Here is a 25,613-nt window from a genome sequence, read left to right on the forward strand (position 1 = left end):
TTCAATTTGAGTCAACGTTTATTTCATACTACTCATCATCTCAATATACCAAATATGACATAGCAGGCCTGTATGCTTAATTTTGTGAAAGGGCAAGGGTACCAAGGCAATTTCTCCTTGGTAAAGGGCACCCTGAGGAAATTAAAAATTTCAACTGGAGCATTTCAAGGGCACCATGACAATGACAGGAGGCATGGAGGCAACCTCCTTTGTTGCCTCTGTTAAGTATCAGGCCTGCATAGATAAGCAAAATAATAAGCACAGAGGATTGAGGGAAAATAGTTTAACTATGTTAACCAAAATAAAGAGAGATTGAGGCTGTCAGATTAAGCCAATGCTTGTAGAGGACAGCCTGGACAAACTGCAAACAAAAAGACAAGATAAACAGGTAATGAGAGAGAAAATTTACAAAAAACAGACTGGGTTGCTGTGAGGTTGGTAAAGTATTTTGGAGGATGTAATCTTACCAACACAGCCCACTGATGAATTGTATCTGTAATTGATCTGACACCGTTGCTGACAAGTGAAGGAACCCATGAAGTTGAAACACTGCTCATTGATACGACAGTTATGAGTTCCTTTCTCACACTCGTTCAAATCTACAGGAGAAACCAATGCAAACAGGGCAGAGAAATTTTGGTGAGGCGAGGTTCATAACATTTAAAAACTCTCAGGAAGAGACAGCTTTAAAGTTAAGATTCATGGTAATGGCTGTGCTCTTATTTCCAATTGAGCTGTCTAGCAATTGAGCTGTTTTCACATCCCATCAAGGTGATCCCCTGACTGCCGATTTGTGTCATAAACATGAGTGTACTCCCTGGCTACACAGCAGCTGACGGTTGTATTTAATTGACAAAATTATTGACAAAATAACTCAATTGGTAGAGGCGCCGGCACAGTAAACCTGGAGGTCAGTGGTACTAATACCGCTTTAGTAACATTTTCTTTGTCCAGCCCCCCAAAATTGAAATGTGAATAGTTGTTTCCTTTTGGAGTTTGCATGGTAATCATGTTGCCTGTAAATATGTGAATAGTTGTTTCCTTTTGGAGATTGCATGGTAATCATGTTGCCTGTGAATATGTGAATAGTTGTTTCCTTTTGGAGTTTGCATGGTAATCATGTTGCCTGTGAATATGTGAATAGTTGTTTCCTTGTGGAGTTTGCATGGTAATCATGTTGCCTGTGTATATGTGAATAGTTGTTTCCTTTTGGAGTTTGCATGGTAATCATGTTGCCTGTGAATATGTGAATAGTTGTTTCCTTTTGGAGTTTGCATGATAATCATGTTGCCTGTGAATATGTGAATAGTTGTTTCCTTTTGGAGTTTGCATGGTAATCATGTTGAATAGTTGTTTCCTTTTGGAGTTTGCATGGTAATCATGTTGAATAGTTGTTTCCTTTTGGAGTTTGCATGGTAATCATGTTACCTGTAAACAAAATGACCTCATTTGACTCAACCCTCCGGTGGGAACAACTATTTGTATTTAATAATACTAATAATAATTTTATATGGCGCATAATGCAGAGCTTCTACACGCAACACAAAACATAAAACAATGCAAAAAATATACTAAAACCAATTGTTACAAAAGAAAGATTCAAACATTAAGGGAATCAATGTGTGGTGAAGAGGTTTTTAACAAGTGGTTTAATCCCAACGAGGCCTTGTTCTTGATAATTTTACCAACCAGTCAACTGTTTCAGCCATTGCTCTCGACCAATAGGAATAAAGAAACTGTCTTAAAAGAACAGGTGCAAGGTCGCGTGTCACGTCCATGAATTAACACTTTTTTACCGGTCATAAACAAAGGTATATACACAACCACGTGACGCGCTCTCCACCAATAGGAATAGAGAAACTGTCTGAGGTATTTATGAATGAGTATTTATAAGTCCCTTGAAGATCTGAAGCCATGCATATTTCTACTCAACTTACCTACACAGGCCCTTGAATATGGGTCCATCTCAAAACCGGTGCGGCACGTGCACTGATATGATCCCTCAACATTCTGACAAACCTGGTTAAGGCTACAGTCATGTGATCCTAAAACACACTCATTCACATCTGGGGGGAAAAATAAATCAATAAAGGGATGTTCAATATAGGCGCATGTCCCCCAATGGCCCCCTAGATCCGCCCTTGTTGTTAATTTATATCACTATGATAACTGTTACATCCGTAATTTAAAAAAATGTTTACCCATGACATAACTGCATTGATCAAGAATTTAAACAATGAATATCAGAAGAACATCAACTACAAAAATGCTCTTATTCTGTCGTTTTGAGTCTTTTACTCTGATCAGATTCAGAGTGATATACCTTTGCATTCTCGGTAGACCTCATCATATTGCATTCCTTGTGGACAGGAAGGGGCGCAAGTATAACCACCGTAATTATTGGTACATTGCTGACCGAATGGACAATTATCCAACTGCTCTTCACACTCGTCAATGTCTGCAGACAAATAATAATAATAATAATAATAATAATAATAATAATAATAATAGCAATTTCTTATTACAATAACCGTATCAATGCTCTTTCCCAGCTACTGCTTCTGCTGCGACGCTCTAAAATTTAATGTTTGAGTCCAGATATTATCTACAGTGTCTCTCCATAAATAATCATTCTCAGACGCTTATCCGAGCGAAGCAAGATCGTGTCACGGTGAACAATGTTACATCTTTATTAAGTCATCCACATTGTAATTTGTCAATATAAACCACAAGGGAAACTGACTGGGTAAATTTGTAAATGATTTTTGGGGTTGAACAAAGAATTGACTAGAGTGGGATTCGAACCAACGACCTCCGGATTAACGTGCCGGCGCTCTACCAACTGAGCTATCTAGCCCTATATTGGCGGTGTCCCTATTTTGTCAATATCTTTGTTCGGGGGTGCCAGTCAGAAGCCATGCAACCGTTAACTGCCGTGTAGCCAGGGATCACACCCAAATTACGATACAACCTGGGTTGATTTTTTTTTATGTTAACCACTTTTACTTTAAGAGTGTTAAATTAATAGACTTTCCGGATCTACTTCATGTTTATCGTAAAAACATTTGAAATGGCAAGGATCTGTGCTTGAGTTGAAACAAGGATTGAGTGCATTTCGCTTATGAAATGTTGCTAAACTAATTGATCAATAATTAGTGATTATTTACTCATTAGCCTTCCGAGCTATCACCTATGACCACTATCAACCAATGAGTACTTGATTGATCAGTTTTATAATTGATTGATTGATCATTTTATAATTGATTGATAACCAATATATACTGATTAATTGATTGTAGATTGATTGATTGATTGATTGATTGATTGATTGATTGATTGATTGATAATTGATCCTACCTAATGCACAGCCATCACTGGCATCAGCTCGGAATCCTTCCGTACATCTCTTGCACTTGTAGCTTCCTACGGTATTTTGACAGTAGAACTCTGGCGGGCAGTTGTCGGTATCCAAACGACATTCATCAATATCTGGAACAAATTTTTTAGAAAACATATCGCAAGTTTAGTCAACAAAAAACAAATAAGGAACATTCTAAACAGGTATTTTAATTTTATTCTATTGGGAACTTGGGTTGTCTGCTTCCACCTGTAGCTTGTCAAAAGTGTTTTTCCCTTTAGAATTTGACAACATAAAATTAGCCGTTGCAAAATGCTTACCCACTAAAATAACCATGATAAATGCTAAATTTATGTGCTAGTCTTGTACATATCGGAAGTTCGTTGGCCTAAACCAAATCGAGAACTATTACGCAAATGCGATTTGTTTTGTTCAACAGTTTAATATATTTTATGACTACAAAAGTTTTGGCCAATAGTTGGAAAATTAAAGAAATTAAGAGCCACACAATATCTGGAAAATTAAAATAACTATTCAAGAAATCAACAATCCTTTAAACCATTTCATTTCAATTCATTTTATTTTATTCGCCTGCAAACATCATCTACCAAAGTTATCCAGCCTTCGATTTCACCAAACTCTTCCTAACTTAGGATTAATCTTAGGACTTAGGACGAGTTCAGTTCCACATCCGAAGAAGTTAGGACGCATTGAACCCATCCTAAGTTAGGACGGGATACTCGTCCAAACTTGAAATAGGATTAATCCTAGCGTTTCATGAAACCGGCTGCAGTGCCTTTAAATATTTGTCTACCCACCTTCACATGTTTGTAAGTTGGCATTGATGGTATAACCAGTGCCGCATGGTGAGATGCGAATACATCTGAATGAACCTGGAGAGTTGTCACAACGGAACCCATCTTCACAATCATGCAATCCAGCGGCACACTCATCAACGTCTGCAAAGTTACAAAACAAAACGCTTTTTAGTAGCTTTTCACAGCAAAATAAAACACAATTATGTAAATCAGCACTTCAATAAATTGACAAGAAACTAAAGTCACATAAATTTATGAAGAAATTATTAAAATTCTCTAATTATTAAAACAGAAAAAAAAAAAAAATAGTTACAGGTTGCATGTAGGTTTATTCCAATCCCTTTAGGGCCCATTTAGGGTCAGTCAGCTTTTTCACTAGTCCATATTAGTTCATTTAAAATATTTTGGGATCTCCAGATTATTGTGCCGACACTATAACTGAGCTGTCCATCTCTATGTGGGCGGTCTCCCTATTTGGTCACTATCTTTGTCCACTGGTGCCAATCAGAAGTCATACAACCATAAAACTGCCATATATTGCCAGGGATCACACCCAAGTTTACGATATAACCTGGGAAGTAGCAGCCAGGGGATCACCTCAAGGGGATGCAACTTAAAATTTCCGATATTGTATATTATAAATAGAGATATTTTGAGAGAATTCCACCTTTTCCTCTGGTGTTTTTATAAACTTAACATTTTGGCCAGTGGACCACTATTGAGGCAGAACCCTGCATTCTGGGTTTGTAATTTCTCTAACCTCCGCATTCTCTTGTGAGTTTATCCACATACTGTCCCTCGGTGCAGCGTGTTCCCTGACAGTAGAACCCTCCAGCGTAGTTCTGACACAGCTTATGGGGAGGACATACATTATCCTCAAGGCATTCATTAATATCTGTAAGTATGGATCATAAACCAATAAAATAAGTAATAAATAGTCCATTATATAGGCCTTTTTGGTTTGCGGTAACACCATGTGTGTATCTACTTGCCAGGTAGAGTTTGTTCTTAGAGAACTGTCTTTCTTTATTCTACTAACGCGGAGTAGATTCATCAGGTGTTCGGGAAACTTTAGTGCCCATTCCAATATGAAAAAAAAAATGAAAAAGGGAAGTTCAAGGCCTTATAGGGATGCAATTATTCCCCCACTTTTAAAAAGTAATTGTTGCTTTTAACTTACCGCCAAGCTATAGTCAATTTAAAAGCTCAATCAAATTTGAAGAAAATTCTGAAATCTGGCAAAAATCCTCAAGAAATCACATGCCCGAGTTTCATCTAAAAAAAATGTTAAAATTTTTTGATGATGTACAAAAAAACAATGAAAAGTAATGAAAAAGCCGATTAATGCACTTTTTTTGTTTACTATTTACTATCATCTGTGTAATTGGTTATGAACTCTTTCACTACGGCGCGCAGCTAAAATCGGCTCAGTAAATTACACCACATGCTGGAAAACTGCTGCCAGCAGTTCAAAGTCAACACAATTTAAACTCGCTTCAGATTGGCCTTTCCCCAAATTATGTGCAGTTATATACTACCCAATGAAATGACTCGTTATATACCTTGCTCACTTTATTTCGATAACAAACTTCTGGAAAGAGCAGAGAACAGGAAAGAAAAACAGAAAACCCCAATTTTGTTTAACTGTGCTACCTTTTGCCTATGCACTGAATCACATGTACTGTTTAAGTAAATAGTGAACACGAATGTAAAGAATTGCAAACCTTAACAGCTGCACATTTAATTCTTAACAGCTGCACATTTAATTCTGTAGTGAAAGAGTTTTTAAAAGCACCAAAAGTGAAAATTAATTAGCATTCTTGATAAATGAGATTATTATGCAGCTTATTATAATGTAACTAATTAATATCTTCATTATTTAATGAAAGCATGAATGTCCAATGCGGCAAATTTAAATGATTGATAAAGATAACAACTTTAATCATTTTAAATAATACAAATGAAAAAGAATTTAAGCCAAGTGTGAAACTTTACAGTAAGAAAATGCATAGCTGTTACAAGATCTATATCAACAATGGTCCAATACACAGTATGTTGTTAATAAAGCAAATACATTTTTAAAACTAAATGGTTTATTCATATTTTCATTAACAAAATCAGTTTGCAAGGAAGAATTATGCAAGCAACAATTTAAAATTACAACTTAAATCATATGAATTAACTTAAATGAAAGAGTTTTAGCAGAGTGTGGAACTAAAGTTAAAAGTAAGAAACAGCACAGATGTTACAAGCATCTACACAATTATCTGGTCTAACTCACATTTGCGATGTTAATAAATTGTTTATTTTGATGAATAAAATGCTGCTTATAAAATCAGTTTGCAAGGAAGAATTATGAAAGCATGGTGATGCTATACTTCTTTATTCCGATACAGCCAGCCATCTTAAGAGAATTACAAATTAAGCTTTGAGACATCTAAAGAATAAGAATGCTTAGTTCCCCAATCTACCCATCAACAGCAGCAGTAGATAATTACCAGGACACGCTCTTTCAGAGCTAAGCAGAATGAGTTCTTTTAGATAAAAAGCAAAACAATTTTAGAAGCAGGACAAGTTCTCTACTCAGCAGCTGTAGATAAATATCAGGTCAAAATCTTACAACTTAGAAGGATTGGTTCTTAACAGAGCTAGTTCGAGATTCCAACACACTATGATAATCGGCCATGGCTTACGGTCATAATTTCCTCCACATTACCTGCCATAATTTCTTGACAGAGAACAGAAAAATCCTGGAGCATATTTTTACGACAAAGGTTTCAAAACTTCTTTTGAAAGACTGCAATTCTAAAAACTGCAATTCTAAAAATGTTCCCAAAAACTAATACCACGCAGAGGAAACATTGCAAAGTGGTTAGTGACTACATGTATTAACTCACTGGTATGTCATTTGGATTTGTTTTGTATATCCATCCAGTACTTTGCATTTAACAATCTTTCACATGGGTTTGGAAGCCATATAGATTTGTTGTCATTGCCAGTTAAAGAGGTAAAGCAGCGAGGAGTAATGAAGTGATTTTTTTTTTAAGCAAGTTTTTGAATATTCATGTGTTACAAGCGTTATGAATTATTCAGTGGTTAAATAATGACTGGGCTACCTTCACACCGAGAGGTTTCCGGATCGAATATCATTCCCGTTGAACATGTGGCGGCATGGCACACATACGACCCCACCGTGTTGGTACATGTTTGACCTCGAGGGCAGATGTCCCCCACTGTCTCACACTCATTTAAGTCTGTATAATAGCAGCCAGGGATCAGTGTTGTTCTCTCAGTGGACCCGACTCACTTTTAGACTCAAACAATTTTTCAGTTTTCTACTGACCTTTAAGTTTTCTGTTTATTAATAATAATAATAGTAATATGGCTTCTAATACTATAGCGCTCATTTCCGTCACCCAGTGACGCTCCTGGCACTGCAACATAGCATACAGTGTTTCCTACAAGGTTTGTGGGACTATGATGGAATTACTGTGAGAATATCCTCTTGATAGATAAGTTACCATACCATCTGGAGGGCAAGTGGCGTGATAAGATAGAGCGTTGGAGAGCTAACCATAGTGAAGCAAGCTACCCACCCTTTTCTGAGTTTGATCAGTTTCTCAGAAGAGCAGCAAACAAGGCTAACATGCCGGAGTTTGAAGGTCTATCCAGAGGCAGAGAGAACAGCAGACCAAGTGGTCAATACACCAGTAGCCATACCTCAAAGAAAGGCACGAATGCATCCGCTCAAGCATTTGCTACAACAACTGTTCATGGTGACCAGTCCAGTCTTAGTCAGCGAGACGATGCATGCCCCCACTGCAGTAAAAGTCATCATCTTGAAGACTGCAAGAGTTTCAGTAGCAAGTCTTTCTTAGACAGAAAGAATTTCTTCTTCAGAAAGCGACTATGCATGGGATGTGGAGAGAGTACCCAGCATCAAGTAAAGGATTGTGGCAACCGCAAAACATGCAAGGTCTGCAATGGTAGGCATCTGACTAGTCTGCATCGTGACCCGAAGAAACCATCAACTGATAGTCCCGAGAAGGAAGTCATCGAAGTTCAACCACGTGATGTAGGAACATCAAACTGCACCAGAGTATGTGCTCAACCCAACCAAGGAGGAGAAGGTGATCACTGCATGATCATTCCAGTTATTGTGAGGTCAGCAGATAATCCACATAAAGAGTCCAAGGTGTATGCAGTGCTCGATGACCAGTCAAACAGCTGTTTCATCACCAAAGTTCTGTGTGAACAGCTCGATCTGCAGGGACCAGAGACACAACTTCTGCTGACAACAATGCATGAACAAAATGCATGCATAACTAGCAATCGTATATTTGGTTTGGAAGTACTTGATCTTGAAAGAGAGCATGTGGTAAAGCTACCAGTCTGCTTCAAGCGTGACAGTGTACCAGCCAAGCATTCCCAGATACCCAAGACAGAAGTCATTAATCAGTGGAGCCATCTTAAGCAGATTGCAGGAAAGCTAATGCCGTACGACTCCTCTATAGAAATCTCCTTGCTCATAGGGAGCAACTGCCCGAGCGTCGTTCGTCCAAGACAAATAGTTGCTGGAGGAGAAGATGACCCCTACGGTCAAAGGTCATTGCTAGGATGGGGTGTTATCGGCAGAGTATGCAAGTCTTCAGTGAAGAATCATGAGGCTTTTTGTAATAAGACAACGACGGCTGTGACCTACCATCACTTTGCGTATGGCACCAAGGTAAAAGAGATCTTCGACTCGGAGAAAGTTCTTCGTGCCCTCGAGTCTGACTTCCAAGAGAAAAGTCCATATAGACAGCCATACTCCGTCGACGACCAATCTTTCATGAGCATCCTTGAGAATGGGACAACTAGAAGACAAGATGGCCACTATGAGATGCCGCTCCCATTGAAAACATCTAACTTATCAATGCCAGACAACCGAAGATTAGCAGAGAAACGGTGGCTTCAACTCCAGGCTAGATTTAGAAAAAACCCAAAGCTCTTCACCGACTACCAAACCTTCATGAAAGATGTTGTCACCGAGTGTGCAGAAAGGGTTCCAAAAGATCGCTTGGGTGTCCATGATGGCAGAGTTAATTACATCCCTCACACTGGCGTCTATCATCCTAAGAAACCGGATAAGATCCGTGTTGTCTTTGACTGTTCAGCGAGATTTGAAGGCGTCTCCCTCAATGACCATTTGCTTCAAGGACCCGACTTGATGAACCGGCTGATTGGCGTTCTTTGTAGATTCCGGCAGGAAGAGGTAGCCTTTATGGTAGATATAAAGAGTATGTTCCACCAGTTCTTTGTGGAAGAGAAGTATCGTGATCTTCTTCGTTTCTTGTGGTGGGAAGATGGAGATCCAAACAAAGAAGTCATTGATTACAGGATGAAAGTTCATCTTTTTGGTGCAGGTAGTTCACCTGGATGTGCAAACTTCGGTTTGAAGAGAGCAGCCGACGATGGAGAAGAGAAGTTTGGACCAGAAGCTGCAAACTTTATCCGTCGAGACTTCTATGTGGATGATGGTCTCAAGTCAGTTCCAAGTGTTCTTGAGGCAGTTGCCCTCATCAAGTCCAGCCAGGCAGTATGTGCAAGTGCAGGTCTGAAGTTACATCGCATCATGTCGAACAGAAGAGAAGTGTTGGAGTCAGTGCCAGAGGAGAGAGAGCTAAGGGCTTGAAGGATCTTGATCTGAAGGTCGACCCTCTACCCATAGAACGTGTTCTTGGTGTGACGTGGTGTGTCGAGAATGACACCTTTGGCTTCCGTATAGAGTTGAAAGATCGTCCCCTCACTAGGCGTGGAATCCTTTCTACAGTGAGCTCCATATATGACCCCAATGGCTATGTTGCCCCAGTAACCTTGATTGGAAAACAGATACTTCAACAGATGTGCAAAGACCAACTAGACTGGGATAGCCCGCTGCCAAATGACCTCCGCCCAGTATGGGAGAAGTGGCGTTCGGACATCCACCTCTTGGAAAAGCTTCATATCAACCGTTGCTTCAAGCCAGGAAACTTTGGTCATGTAAAGGCCATTGAGCTCCATCATTTCTCAGATGCAAGTGAGTATGGGTATGGACAGTGCTCATACTTGAGACAGGTGAACGAACAGAACCGTACGCACTTAGCCTTTGTCATCGGTAAGGCAAGAGTTACCCCTCTGAAGCAAGTGACCATTCCCAGGTTAGAGCTGACTGCAGCGACCATTTCTGCCAGAATAAGTGAGTTCCTGCGAGCTGAGCTTTCATACCAGCACATCAAGGAATACTTTTGGACCGACAGCAAGATTGTACTCGGGTATGTAAAGAATGAAGCAAAGAGATTTCATATCTACGTCGCCAATAGAGTTCAACAGATAAGAGAATCTACCAACCCAGAGTCTTGGCTGTATGTGAATACAGTTGACAACCCAGCAGATGAAGCATCTCGTGGTCTGACAGCCAAGCAACTGGTAGAGAACTGTAAGTGGTTGTCAGGTCCTGACTTCCTGTGGAAAGATGGCCCATTCCAGTGTGAGCAGCCGGCGGATACTTTGAAATTAGACAGTTCTGACCCGAATGTAAGGAGTTTGACAGTTCTAGCAACCAAAACAGAAGACACCAAACAGTTTCCGAAAGGCTTTGAGATTTGCCGACTAGATCGCTTCTCCAGATGGCACCGAGCATGCAAGGCTATTGCTCTATGTCTACGTCTTAGAACCAGGTTGTACAACAGAGGAGTGAAGCTACACAAGGCTAAAAGACAACCATTGGCCCCTATCTCTGTCATTGAGCTTCAGAGTGCTGAGAAGTCTATCGTCAAAATTGTGCAGCTAGAGCACTTTGCAGAAGAGCTGCAAGTACTGCAGAAACTTAAAGTGACAGGTGAAATTGTTGACCGTGACGTAACGAGAGAAAGAAATAACGACATCAAGAAAACCAGTTCTCTCTATCGGCTAGACCCTTATCTCGACGAGGAAGGTGTTCTTCGTGTTGGTGGCCGCATAGATCGAGCAAATATTCCAAGAGACATCAAGCATCCAATCATTTTACCACGCAAGAGTCATGTGACTGAGTTGCTGGCAAGACGCTATCATGAGAAGGTGAATCATATGGGAAGAGGAATCACCCACAATGAGATAAGGCAGAGTGGTTATTGGTTGATTGGTGGTTCATCGGCAGTGTCCAACCTAATATCTAAGTGTGTCACGTGCAGGAGGTTGAGAGGTTCTCTTCAGACGCAGAAGATGTCAGAGCTACCCGAAGATAGGCTGAATCCTGCTCCCCCCTTTTCCTATTGTGCAGTTGACTACTTTGGACCTTTCTATATCAAGGAGAAAAGGAGTGAAGTCAAGCGATGGGGAGTTCTCTTTACATGTATGGCATCACGCAGTGTACATCTCGAGACGGTCAACTCCTTGACAGCTAGTGCCTTCATCAATGCCCTAAGTAGGTTCCAGAGTCGTAGAGGCCCCATTCGTCAACTTCGTTCAGACCAAGGTACAACGTTTGTAGGAGTCCTAATCTTGAACCATACGACAGAGCCAGCTCAGTTCTCTTCTGCACGAATGGGTTGCACCTTAAACTTTTTCACTAAAGGAACACAGTGCCTTGGATTGGTCGAGTTGGTCTTTGAAAAGGGTATGTAACTGTTTGTTAAATAATGCATATGATTAGAAAGATATTTAAAAAGTAGAATATAATAATCCACACAAGTATCACTCTATATTGCATGGTTTTCCTTTTACCTCGTCGACAAACACGGTTGGTCATTTATTGGAGTAAAATTTTGGACTCCCATAAATGGCCGACCGTGTTAGTTCGCTAAAGTAAAAGGAAAACCACGCAATTTTGAGGCAAATGTGTGTGGATCATTGTATTCTATTTTTAAAACATCTTTCTAAATGCATTTTATAACAAATGGTTACAAACGCTTTTCAAAGACAAACTCGACCGATCTAAGGCAAATGTTCCTTTAATCAGCCAGCAGTTATTCCACTAGTCCCCCAGCTTTTTCACTTGTCCATATTATAGAAATATTGACTGCTATGAGGGGCACGGTTAAAATTTTAGGCCCAAGGTGATGTCAAAACCATGACCATGCCTGAAGCGAAGGTGAGGGTATGAAACGTTTGATTGAATTAGGACTGACCTACTTGTACACATATATAGGCTCCAAAAGAATTTTCAGGCTATTTTATCACAATTTTCAGATTGTTTTTAATAAATCAGACTGAAGTAGGAAGAGTATCATGTCTGATTAATTCAACGGCTAGAACAAAAGGTTTCTTTTTGACTTGAACATTCCCAAACAGGTGATGGGAATGGGTTTGAATCCCAAAGCTAACTGGGCAAGAATATTCACAAGGGTTACCCAATGTGATTTATAAAGCCCAGTTCAAACTTGCAAAATGCAATGCGAATAATTCACAACAGCTGAAATGTGCTCAACTCCTGCAAAATATTTTCCTGCGAAAAAATGTCATGTGACGTCAAAATTTATATCTCATGCGCATGAAGTATGAACCAGGCTTTTTGACGTATAGTGGACACTATAGGAGTGCCCTGTTTGGTTTGGGTGTCTACAGACAAGTTTAAAGAAAGGTACACGTTTGGTAATTGTCAAAGACAGTGTTCTCACTTGGTGTTTCCCAACATAAGCATAAAATAACAAGTCTGTGAAAATTTGAGCTAAATTGGTCACTGAAGTTGCAAGAAAATGATGAGAGAAAAAACACACTCGTGGACAAATTTGTGTGCTTTCAGATAGGAATAAAAGACTTTACTGAGAAATTACCTTTTCTCAAAATCTATGCTACTTCAGAGGGAGCCGTTTCTCACCCTATTTTGCTTGCTTAATACCAAGTCAGTTTTTAAGTTAATATTTGTTTTGAGTAATTACCAAACGTGTACCTTCCCTTTAAGCCAGATTCAATATTGTTATTTGAATGTGTTCACCATAATTATCTCAAAATGGCTTTTGGGCAGCTACAAAAAAACACAAAAAAACAAAGGAGGTGTTAACAACTTTGCTTATAAGTTACTTCTGCCAAATACATTGAGTGACTTACCGATGCATGTAGATCTATCCGAATCCAGATCGTACCCTTGATCGCAATAGCATTCATGAGAATTAATTCCAACGGGTCGGCAACCGTACTCACAGTCTGCAAACATACAGGCCACGGATGGAGACGTTGGTGCTGGGGGAGTCAAGCAAAACAGGAGGAGGGCGTAAGGGGACAAGAAAGGATTTGGGTAACTTTTCAAAATGTCCACAGATTTACATTAAACTTACAGGGTTTGAAGATAATGATAGGGGAAAGCTTCCCTTCAAATATTACCTACTGAGGTGCTGTAGTTTTTGAGAAATGAGTAAAACAATGTCATGAAAATACGTTTGTAAATGATTAAAATAATTTTCGTCTCATGAGACGAAAATTATTTTCATGACATTGTTTTACTCATTTCCCAAAAACTACAGCACCTCAGCACGTAATATTTTCAGGGAAGCTTTATACTATCATTATCTTCAAACTGTGTAAGTTTAGTGTAAAATCTGTGGACATTGTGTTTTTTGTCCTACAAAAGTTACATAGACCCTTTAAAGTCTGATCAGAGATTAGTGTCATTAATTTTCAGATAGGTGGACAAAGTAAACATTTCTTTAACAACCAAACAAATATACAACAGTTTATACAACAAATAAAACCTAACTGATATTGAGTACTTTGAATCTTTGTTTGTTGTAAGTTTAGTACAAATATTTTATTCAAAAGACAATTTCATCAAAACAGGGGTATCTCTGTTTGAATGTTGTTTGTTATCAAAAGTGTCAATATTATTGTCTTGAAAAGAGACAAAAAATTCCCTAAAAACATCAAGTGTTTCTAGTGAACCAAAACACCTGAAAACAACATTATATTGTAAAGAGCAAACTCAGTAGAAAAAGAAACATTGTTTCCTTCATGGTGCTGCGGACTCATCAAGATGTTTTATTGAAAGTCATTTTTCATCAAACCTGCGTTGGTCCCTGTAATAAAGAAATATGTAAATGATAGCACACTATTTGGGTATCCTTTTTAATAAAAAGCAAATGAGCAAAATAGCCTTCAAGCATTTGTTCATTAGTTTGTTAGTAAAGCTCTCTCTCTTTTTTTTGGCTGATTATTTTGTATTAATATTGATAAAATTAGCATCCTGGTTACCACGGCAACTGAAGCCATCACGTTGAAGCTGATATCCTTCGTAACATGAGCACACATAGGAGTTTCCGTAGGGCTGGCAATTATGTTGACAAAAAGAGTCATCGCAAATGCTGGTTAAATCTTGCCTCTCTGTGATGGGTGGAAAAAAAAACAAACACTGCAGGGGGCACAATCTGATAATGTGCAGCTAAAGCAAAACATAAAGGAAAATGTATGCATTCGTTCTTGGCACTCTTTGAATTGTTTAATGGCACTGGACACGTTTGGTAATTTGTCTAAGAACAGTCTTGTCACTTGGTGTATCTTTCAACATTTGCACAACATAAAAAACCTGTTAAAATTTGAACTCATTGGTCGTCGAAGTTGTGAGTTACAATTGAAATAAAAAACACCCTTGTCACACGAAGTTATGTGCTTTCAGATGATTGATTCCAGGACCTCAAAATCTAATTCTGAGGTCTCCAAATCAAATTCTTGGAAAATTACATCATTCTTGAAAACTACGTTACGTTGGAGGGAGCCGTTTCTCACAATGATATATACTATCAACAGCTCTCAATTGCTCGTAAACAAATAAATGTGCCACTGCTGTTAAATTTATTTGCAAGCCATTTTTTAAAGGGGAAGCAATAAAAGCTTGAGAAAAAAAAAAAGGAAATGCTGTTAGTGTTTGTCTGAAAAGCAAAATTTGCAGTTATTTCTTCTTGGGTAAATTTTCCCACTGAGCCACAAATTAGTCCTGCTTTCTGGCCCAATTTAATAATCAGAAAAAAATATGCAAAACAAATTCAGCAGGAAACAGTCAGAGATGTTATAACTGATAAAGTATTTTTGCTGCTTACTTAATTCTGTGCTTACATGCTAATTAATTTGTGCTTACGCAGCTTTAGGAAATTGGGCCCAAAAGGAACTTTTTCTCGTGATTAATTTAGTTTTTGTGTTATTTTAAAGCTTAAGCACCACACTCTCAAGGGCTCAAATGTATAACTGGACCACAGGCCTGAGGCTGATGACTGTTGCATCGGGTGAGTAAACTCACAACTGGACAGAATTATTCCATTGTGGACTTTTTTGAGTCTGATTAATATCTGTTAACTCCGTTGAGTTTTTTATAAAATAGTTGAAAGTATACTGTACTGATCCATAAAACAAATGAGACCGATCTTCCCTTTTTACTTTGAACTTTGGGTTTTCTCCCCCTTAATTGGATTAACTGGTCTTGTAAGATATTTCCAGTAATTTTAAGCTGAGCCCTGCTTTAAAAGCTGAGATGGTTTTGAGAATGAAATATGGGCAAAATGAAATGACTAATGCCATGAAATCAGCCTTAAGCCCGATTCATACTTTCTGTGGATGCGCTCACAAATGTTGACATCACAAATTCGCAAAATTGTTTTTGTATCAGCTCACTTGTGCGAAACATTCCCTGCGAAAACAGCTCTGTGATGTCAAAATTTGTACCATGTTTCTAGTATGAACCGGGCTTAAGATTGAGTTTTATAGGTGGCAAATGAATACATAATTTATAAAAAATATACACAAATGTTGTTACTTTTTTACTTAGAGGAAGGGAGGAGATGTGGGGACACGTTAATAACTGTAACGCAGGAAAAGGGTCTTAAAAGTCTTACATTACCTCTGATACAGGTCATGTTGTCGGAGGTAGACAAGATATATCCAACCGGACACTCGCAAACATATGAGCCAATCAGATTGACACATTTACTGGTACACAAGGTCAATCCATTGGCCTTGGCAATGTTGCATTCATTCCCTGAGGAACAAATATCGCAGGGATGTTAGCATAAAGAATGTAGACTTAAGGCCCGGTCACACAGGCCTCAATAACGAGAACGAAAACAAGAACGTTAAAAATGAACACCCTCGATTGGTTGAATAAGCATGGGTGTATTCTGCGTGGAGCAATTCATTTCAACCAATAGAATGGGTTCTCTTTGCGTCGTTATCGTTATCGTTTTTGTTATCGTTGCAGTGTGACTTGGCCTTTAACAAGATAACAACCCAACAACATTTCATTTTATGAGAAGTAAACAGTTAATTCCCATAAAAGTATAGGCACATGTATCTTACCAAAAATGACTTTAAGTTGTAATTCCCAATTGGCATAGTTAACTGAACATAAAAAGGATATGGTTATTCCCAGGGCAGGGCTCATCCTGAACACTAATCAAACTGCTATGGGCTAGCATAAACACAACTTTTCAACTTGCCCTGTGGGCTGCTGAAAAGTCACTCAACCATCTTGTTTAAAATTCTCAGATTTATTTCTTTTCAGAAGCTACGTTAACCTATTTATGCCTGTGTGAATGTAAACTTCATTTGACCATTAAACTGGTTGTGATAACATCAGAAAGAAACATTTATGGCAATATTTGATTACTATCTTGGCTACTAAAACTTTCTGTGGGGGCGAGCAAGTAAAACCAATACCCATTTTACGAGCCCTATAAGCTATTTAACATAAAGCTGAAGCGCAATTCCTTCTGAGAAAGGGTCATTTCCCTGGAGTTTGCAAGGATTACGAGTTAAAAGGTGAAACGGTCAATCAAATTTTCTCAGGTATTTCATGGGGAAATTCGTTAGATGTGAAAGGGGTGTTTTACCTGCCTCCTCTCCTCACAGGTTGTAAATAAACCTGTGTTGAATTTCACAAAGCAGTAAGACAAGTCTTATCTCAAGATAGGACGAGTTCCTCCTCCTTACCTAGGAATAGCCTTAAGTTTTTAATAACCCCTGCAGAACGTCCTACTACCAAGTTTGGACTATCTTTGTCAAATCGACCCCTGACAAATTATCACTTCTACATGTATGTTCCCTTTCAAACAAGAGGCATTTAACAAGGGTCCCTTGCTAAGTTTTAGCATGGTTAATTTTTTTTAACAAAATGTACGTGAAAGGTGACAATTCATGTACTGTCCAAGATCTCTTGTAAAATCTTGTCAAACAACATTTTAAAACTGTGCTAAAATCAAGCAAGGGACCACTGTTAAGTTCTGTCTTGTGAATATAGGGCTAAAGTGACTCACTTTCATTGACTTCACCAGCTCTAAGGCAACATTCACGGAAGGCATAATCACACTCCACGCCCAGGCCGAGTCCATCACATGGGGCATCCTCTGTGTGCGCTCTTATACCAAGCGCACAACAATCACAGCACGTCTGCAAGGTAATGTAAACAACCAATCCAAAGTCAAGACAGGTGGATTTCACAGTGTTCTATTGTTCAGGTTTTCAAATAGCAGCCAATGGCATAAAGACCTGGACACTATTGATTGTCAAAGACCAGTCTTCTCACTTGGTATATCTCAACATATTCATAAAAAACCAACCTGTGAAAATTTGAGCTTAATTGGTCGTCGAAGTTGCAAGATAATATTGAGAGAAAAACTTTGTCAGAAAGTTACGTGCTTTCAGATGCTTTTGAGACCTCAAAATCTAATTCTCAGGTCTTGAAATCAAACTCGTGGAAAATAATTTCTTTCTCGAAAAACTACGTTACTTCAGAGGGAGCCATTTCTCACAATGTTTTTTTAAACTATCAACAACTCCCCCATTACTCATTACCAAGTAAGGTTTTATGCTAATAATTATTTTGAGTAATTACCAATAGTGTCCACTGCCTGTAATTCAAAGACGCACAAACGCTGGATCAATTTAAACCCCGTAAAAGGAACATTACAGAATTGGTAAGAAGAAAAAAATGGTTTAAGATAACAGATTTGTATGCAATTCACACAGTCTAATGATACTGATAGTAGAAAAATCCCTTGAAACATTTCTGTTTGAAATTAATGAAGCTAATTTCCCGTTTGGAGTTTATCGCTCAGTGAGCGCTTTGTTAAGTTTTTATTTATCAATATCATGCAAAATGTGTAATATTTTTTCCCACTACTTTCTCATGACCCAGATGGTCTATCGATCTCAAACTTCTACAGGTTAGTCAGCTTATGTATATGGTAGATTACATAAAGTGCTTCACCTCTCCCTGTATGATTCAACGCATGTTGACCCGGCAGGCCCAATTTCATAAAACTGTTAAGCAAAAAATACTGCTTAGCAAATATCTGTGTTGGAGCAAGAAATGACTGGGATACCAGTTCCAGTGATATTCTCTATGGTACTCTGGCTGGTAACCTATTTTTGCCAAGCAAAAGTTTGTTGTGCTCGGCAAGTTTTTGTTCTTTACAATAATAATAATATCAAAGTCTTATATAGCACACGTTTCTACCAAACAAGGTACTCAAGGCGCTGAGTATACAAACTTTCAGAAAGATAGGTTACTGCAGTGACGAATTTGGAGACCCAATTATTTAGCACCTAAAGGGTTTACAAGGTGCTACGACGCATACAGCAGCCACAGCCAGAAACACTGGGGCGAACCCCTTCTCTTTTTGAAACGTGCACTGGGTTCTTTTACATGCATTACACAACACATGGGACCAACGGCTTTACGTCCCATCCGAAGGACGTAGCAATGGTTAAGTGTCTTGCTTAAGGACACAAGTGTCACGGCTGGGGATTTGAACCCACACTCTGCTGATTAGAAACACCAGAGTTTGAATTCGGCTTTACTGGCATTATGAAAATGGGCCCTCTGATTAAGCCAAAGAAGTAGCGACTTTTAACACGCCAAACATCTTCACAAATTTTTCAGAAAAGAAAAGAAAATGTACCTTTTTAGGAGAACCAGAGCATGTGTTTTCTTTCATGCGATCGCAGCTTCCTACGTTGCTCCTGTGCTGAATCCCATCACTGCAAATTCTCTTCTGGCAGCAGGATTGCATCGAGGTGCGGCAATCTTTACGATCTGCCTCATCTTGCAGTCTACTCATAGTATCACTTGAGCCTGCTGCAACACCGGAGCAGTTATTGTTGCTATCATTAAGGTAGGCTGCCCCTTCATCACAGCATCGAGTGATGTACTGATGCATCAGTATAGCTAGCAAACAACAAGGAAATGAAGAGTTATTAAAACTTTAAACTAAAACTATATTAAGTAGGATTTGGATAAAACTATATTTGCCTTCTTTTTAATAATTTTTATACAGGTTGAGTCAAAAAGAAGTTAAACAAGACTTTGGATTTAAAAACCAAACAACAACCAACACTCAAACCCCAGTGATGCACATTTATTAAGCATTCTTTCCTACTTACCTGTAAAAAAAAAGAATGAAACAAATTGAAGCAATTCTATTTCTTAAGCATAATAGTCAATCATGAAGATAGGGCTAATATTAGGGTCTTCAGATTTACTCAATTTTTGCAGTTATCTACATTTAGTCGAGCACTTGTCATCTCCACATGAAAATCTGTAAACTATTATGTCTTAAAAAACTTCTTCACTTTTAGGTAGTGCAAAAAAGCGCTTAATTGACTGCTCTAAACCCCCATGCAAATTTAAAATCGTTGCAGTAGTACCCGCAACAAACACATTTAGGATTCAAACTGCCTCTAACTACCTAGACTGGGCCCCTGTCTTTATCCGCAAGGATAAAAGACAGGTCGCTGCCGCTAGATCCAGTGATTCCATTGGATACAATGGTATCATGGACATGTGCAGTGACATAGATGCCCAAATAGTCACTGCTCTCAAGTCCGCAATGGAATTTGACTGCGTATCTATATGTGAAATGACCGAGGTCAGAGGTCAAACTACACGCCAGTTTTGCAATTTTTTGAAGCCCGTCTCTGGCGTTATTCGCAAGCCTCAAAGAATGACGTCAGACGTTCAGGCTACTAACTACTGAGCAATCTCAGTGGTCAAGTTGGTATTTCTTCTTCCTCCATGATATGACACTGCTCTTGAATTGTGGTCAAGTGGTTAGACTGTAGGACTTGCAATTACAAGGTTGTGGGTTCAAATCCCGCAGCTAACCGCTGATTTCACAATGACAAGAATAATTATTGTCGTCTAGTTACTGAATCCCAATTTCTTGATTTGTGCAACTCATAATCATAGACGTTAAACCAATGTTTGTAAGAGAGATTGGTTGTTGCCAGCTTGGTGTTTATATCCCCTTGTGGGAGTTTGCCGAGTTCCCTTGATGGGAAGATCATCTAAACAAACAAACAAACAAACAAACAAACAAACAAACAAACAAACAAACAAACAAACAAAGGTTATGGGTTTGAATCCCACCTGAGTAATATGCATGTTATTTGTTTTCAAAGAACTCTGGGGGTGGGGTGCTAACACACATTGGTGTATATGGGTAAAACAAAACAAAACATTTATATGCTCCAAGTGGCTTAAAGACAGTGGACACTATTGGCTATTGGTAATTACCCAAATTAATTATTGGCATAAAACCTTACTTGGTAACAAGTAATGGGGAGAGGTTGCATTATTATAAAACATTGTGGGAAACGGCTCCCTCTGAAGTAATGTAGTTTTCGAGAAAGAAGTAATTTGCCACAAATTTGATTTTGAGGCCTCAGAGTTAGAATTTGGTCCTGAAATCAAGTATCTGAAAGCACACCAATTGAGAAGATTGGTCTTTGACAATTACCAATCGTGTCCAGTGTCTTTAAAGCCCCCATTCTTCAGATCAGATAATGTTTGCTTGTGGTTGGTTATAACATGGAGGATCTTATTCCTCCATGGTTATAATAAAGATAAACTTTCCTTCTCTTATGCCCCAACATAGGGCCAGCTAGTAATTGGTCTCCATGGTCCAATTCACTGATTGAACCATGATTTTATTAACTTGTGGTATGGTATGCAAGGCACTTCCAACCCCCACAGTTCACGAAGGGCCTTCTGTCCAGGGAGAAAAGCAACCATCAACAAAAATGAACTTGGGTTTTATGACCCGATTTCACAGCTGGCGAAGAATCAAGTTCCTGCTTTAGTCTCCAGTGAAATACACTCATTAATTATTTGAAAAATATCAGAACAGAGGTAACTCATTTGTTAAGAGTTGTTTTCTTTGACTGGTAAATTGGTTTATCATGTGTACTACTGCAGTATTCTGGTACCTCCCTCAGATTTATTTTCAATTAACTTTCATAAATGTAGGCCTATGATCATTGTTTGTGAATGGATGAAAAATACTTCTGGAAGTTGAACAACAAATTTTAAACTACATTTTTTTTATATAATGGCAGTCCAAATTTGTGTTGACAGTCAACTTTAAAACTTGTTTTCGAAGTCACACTCAGAACAGGTAACAGTAACAACCTTTAACTTCTGTTTTGAGTTCTTCATAATAAAAGTGATGTGTACTGAATCAATCCAGAAGTATTTTGTACCAAAACTGGAAAATACAGGCCTAAGCAATAACTTAAGTTGGATTTCATACTAATGTTTATTTTACTTTCAGTGGAAGCAAGCCACAAAACACCATGAGAGGGCACGCAGTTTGAAAATATATCTTACTTAATATAATCAACCATAGGAATTCCGAACATGCGGTCTGTCATGGTCATTTTGAGTTGAACATTTTGTCTACAAAAGATGACAGTATTTTGTCGTGAAATTTAACAACATTCAAGGGATATATTTTATGTGAATCAATACATCCTACCCTTAGAAGCTTTCCAGCCATATTCATTACATATAACAATGCTTTGTATAGCCCAAAGAACCAAATTCAAAGGCAAAAATGTGCCCCTCTAAAGGCACTGTACACACATTCGATCATTGTCAAAGACCAGTCTTCGCACTTAGTGTATCCCAACATATGCATAAATTAACAAATCTGTGAAACTGTTTTGGACATCCAAGTTTCAAGAGAATCATGAAAGAAAAACACGCTTGTTGAAGAAATTTGTGTGCTTTCAGATGCCTTAAAATGGCTCAGGCCAACAGAAGTCTTTCTAGCATTTGAGTGAGAAATTACCCTTTCTCGAAACTGCCTTTGACTTTAGAGGGAGCCGTTTCTCACAAGGTTTTAAAACTGCCTTTGACTTTAGAGGGAGCCGTTTCTCACAAGGTTTTATATCAACAGCTCTCACCCTAACATTTATTTTGAGTAATTACCAATATGTCCAGTGCAATCTTTCCAACATGAAAACCATCATGATTTCCAAGACATTACTTCTTTAAATTTGATGCAATGTTTACTTTGGAGTATCAGATGAGGTTACTTTAAACAACAGGTGTTTGCCATGTGTCATACCAACATCCAGGGGGTGGTAATGAAATCCAATTAGGTACATGTGGGAGTCATTAAACACCCAGTACCAACCAGCCTGGTACCACCAGAGACAGAATGTTATGCAATCATGCCTCAAGCCAAACAGCATCTACTACAAGATATGTTTGAATCATGAAGGAATGCTTTTTAGCCTATCTTTCAATTACTCATTCAAAATGGAGGTTCAATGGTTCAGTCAATTCAATAAATGTTGTTGTTACCTATACATCCAACACCTCTAATGCCTGGTACCAGTGACAGAAAGTTATGCAATTTTGCCCAAATCCTACTGCACCACACTGTACATGAAGGAATGATCAATCAAAAAGGAATGCTTGTTCAAAATGGAGGAGTGTTACGTTATCGCAACCATAGAGCATAGAGCTAGGACCCGCTAGACCTAAGTATTGCATATTTATAAAGCAAAGTTTTAACTATTGTTGCGATAACGTCAAAGGCCAGTCTTCTCACTTGGTGTATCTTAACAATATGCATAAAACAACAACCCTGTGAAAATTTAAGCTCAATATTGTTTGGTCGTCAAAGTTGCGAGATAACTATGAAAGAAAAAACACCATTGTCAAATTCTAAATCCGAGGTTTTGAAAGTAAAATTCATGGAAAATTACTTCACTTCAAAAGGAGCCGTTTCTCACTACGTTTTAAACTATCAACCTCTCCCCATTACTCGTAAACAAGTAAGGTTTTATGCTAATAAATATTTTGAGTAATTACCAATAGTGCCAACAGCATATTGACATCATTTTATCAATTTTGTTACAAAACTCACCATTAGCTGTAGCCATCGATATCGCCAACATCAAGATAACTTCTTTCCACATGATGATTTTTAATTCCTGGAGTAAAATCCAAATAAAATAATTAAAAATCCAGAGAAGTATATGATGAATAAACCATATAGAATAGTCGGATAACTTTCCGTATGGCGCCACCACCTTTTCACTCATTTTTACAAAAAGGGATATCTCATTGAGGTTAATTAGATACTATATTATTTAATATCGAATGAAAAAGTGGTGGCGCCATCCGGAAACTTTTCCGAATAGTCTTCCTGTGCATATTCGCCAAGCTAATACTTTACAATGTTTTAAGTCCTTGTTGAAAACTCATTTGTTTAAAGCTTCTTTTTTGTAATTTGCCTATTTGTATCTTGTATCTTTCTCTAATTGTTTATTTTATTGTTTCTTTAATGCGCTTAGAGGCTTTTGCATTAGGCGCTTTACATATGTCTTTTTTTTATTATTATTATTATTATTATTATTATTATTATATACACACAGTAGTACACACAAAAAATCAAACAAGTCTATAATTTGTTTTTAAAGGCAGTGGACACTATTGGTAGCTGTCAAAGACTTGCCTTCATAGTTGGTGTATCTCAACATACACATAAAATAACCAACTTGTGAAAATTTGAACTCAATCGGTCATCAAACTTGCGAGATATGAATGAAAGAAAAAAACACCCTTGTCACACGAAGGTGTGTGCATTTAGATGGTTGATTTTGAGACCTCAAGTTCTAAATCTGAGGTCTCGAAATCAAATTCGTGGAAAATTACTGCTTTCTCGAAAACTATGGCACTTCTGGCTGAGGGTGCCGTTTCTCACAATGTTTTATTCCATCAACCTCTCCCTATTACTTGTCACCAAGAAAGGTTTTATGCTAATAAGTATTTTGAGTAATTACCAATAGTGTCCACTGCCTTTAAAGGAACCTACAAAAGATGCCGAAAAAGGGCAGCTTTGATGTGGTGGCTTGGTTTACATTCAGCATTTTCTTTAGAACAAAGTTTTAAGCTGTATGGATTTCGCATAATAATTGTTGTAGCAATGGAAAGGAAATAGATTGAAAACCAAGGAACAGTTGGAACTAATCCTAGAACTATGGAGACGATAGCGGAACGAAACCTCATAGTTCTTGGAGTAAGTTGGATGGTTGGAACCAAGGAAGTTGGCTGGTTGAGAAGTATTAAATCAAAAGAGAGACAGGAGAGACTGAGTGAAAATTAAACAACAAAAAACAAGGAACTTCAGAAGAGTAGTTTGATTAATTCTACTCGGAATAAAATGTAACCACACACACACACGACTTTACTTACTCAACAAAGATGTCAGGACCTTGGCAGAAATAAAATGTGCGACTGAAATGTGCACTCAACACCTGCTAACTAGTTCCTTGGAGAATAGATACCCCGCCTAAAGCACAGTCACATACGTCCTTCCTGTGGAAGCTACGCTCTTAAAACTGTCGAGCAAAGGTATCGCTACATTACTCCATGTGATTACACACTTGTGTTTAGGGAGTTTGTTTTACTCCACTGGCCTTTTGTGATGAGAGGTCCTTGGATCAATAAACATTCCAGGGGCGTTGTTTGCGGGACGGGTCCTTAAGCCAGAATGAAATTGTTGCTCTTGCATCGCATACATGTATAATCCAAGGTGGTTTAATCTCGGAGGGAGAACATTAATCTTATCTTTCATCGAAATGGTGTATTTTTGATCATAAGATGACTCGATAAATAACAAATTAAAATTGGACTTTGTAGCTAATCTCCCTCTACAACTTATGGTTTAGCCCAAGGCCTTGAAGTTGCGGTTACATTAAACGTTCGCAGTAAATTTATGTGACCCCATGCAATGCTGAAAGATTGGTACAGGGTTGCCTTCTTCCGCTTGTTTCTCAGCGATTTTATTACACGATTTTTGATTTCCCCCTTAAACATAAACTCCAACTCCATCCATGATCCATGGAAGTTCCTCCATACCATTCGTGGACGAAGGTTCCTCTGTTTGTTGTTATGGTGGAGGGCATCAGCTCATGACATCAGGGGGCGGGTGGGGGGGGGGGGGGGGCATCTGCGGCGCTCCATAGTCTTCATATGGGGTGGGGAGGGACTGGGACTGATTAAGTGTTCAGAGCTTTGGATAGTTTTTGTTTGAAAAAGGATATAGTCACCAACAACCAAAAATCAAACTTTCCTCCATCAACTTACTTAAACATTAATTCATGTTTTGGTTCAAAATTAAGCAATGTTTGAAGTCTTGCAATATGTGGAAAATAAGAAGTATATACTT

At 38.4% G+C, this 25,613-nt stretch overlaps 1 protein-coding gene across 2 annotated transcripts in view; it reads right to left on the reverse strand.

The window, feature by feature from the left end:
- LOC117307182 (fibulin-1-like) overlaps positions 1–24,843 on the reverse strand; it is a 35,254-nt gene extending 10,411 nt beyond the window's left edge. The window contains exons 1-14 of one of the 2 annotated variants that reach the window (XM_033791856.1): positions 24,638–24,843; positions 23,307–23,373; positions 19,053–19,318; positions 17,406–17,538; positions 15,995–16,132; positions 14,359–14,487; positions 13,222–13,353; positions 7,293–7,430; positions 4,937–5,071; positions 4,177–4,317; positions 3,358–3,489; positions 2,324–2,458; positions 1,938–2,066; positions 468–599 (exon numbers count right to left, since the gene is read on the reverse strand). In XM_033791856.1, coding sequence (XP_033647747.1) covers positions 468–599; positions 1,938–2,066; positions 2,324–2,458; positions 3,358–3,489; positions 4,177–4,317; positions 4,937–5,071; positions 7,293–7,430; positions 13,222–13,353; positions 14,359–14,487; positions 15,995–16,132; positions 17,406–17,538; positions 19,053–19,318; positions 23,307–23,358 — 1,792 coding nt within the window. In that variant the 5' untranslated portion in view covers positions 23,359–23,373; positions 24,638–24,843. The remainder of the gene's footprint in view (positions 1–467; positions 600–1,937; positions 2,067–2,323; positions 2,459–3,357; positions 3,490–4,176; positions 4,318–4,936; positions 5,072–7,292; positions 7,431–13,221; positions 13,354–14,358; positions 14,488–15,994; positions 16,133–17,405; positions 17,539–19,052; positions 19,319–23,306; positions 23,374–24,637) is intronic. The other variant, XM_033791857.1, reaches the window with a different exon arrangement.
- Between the last annotated feature and the right edge of the window lie 770 nt (positions 24,844–25,613).

The sequence above is a fragment of the Asterias rubens genome, chromosome 2, assembly GCF_902459465.1.
Source record: "Asterias rubens chromosome 2, eAstRub1.3, whole genome shotgun sequence".
NCBI lineage: Eukaryota > Metazoa > Echinodermata > Asteroidea > Forcipulatida > Asteriidae > Asterias > Asterias rubens.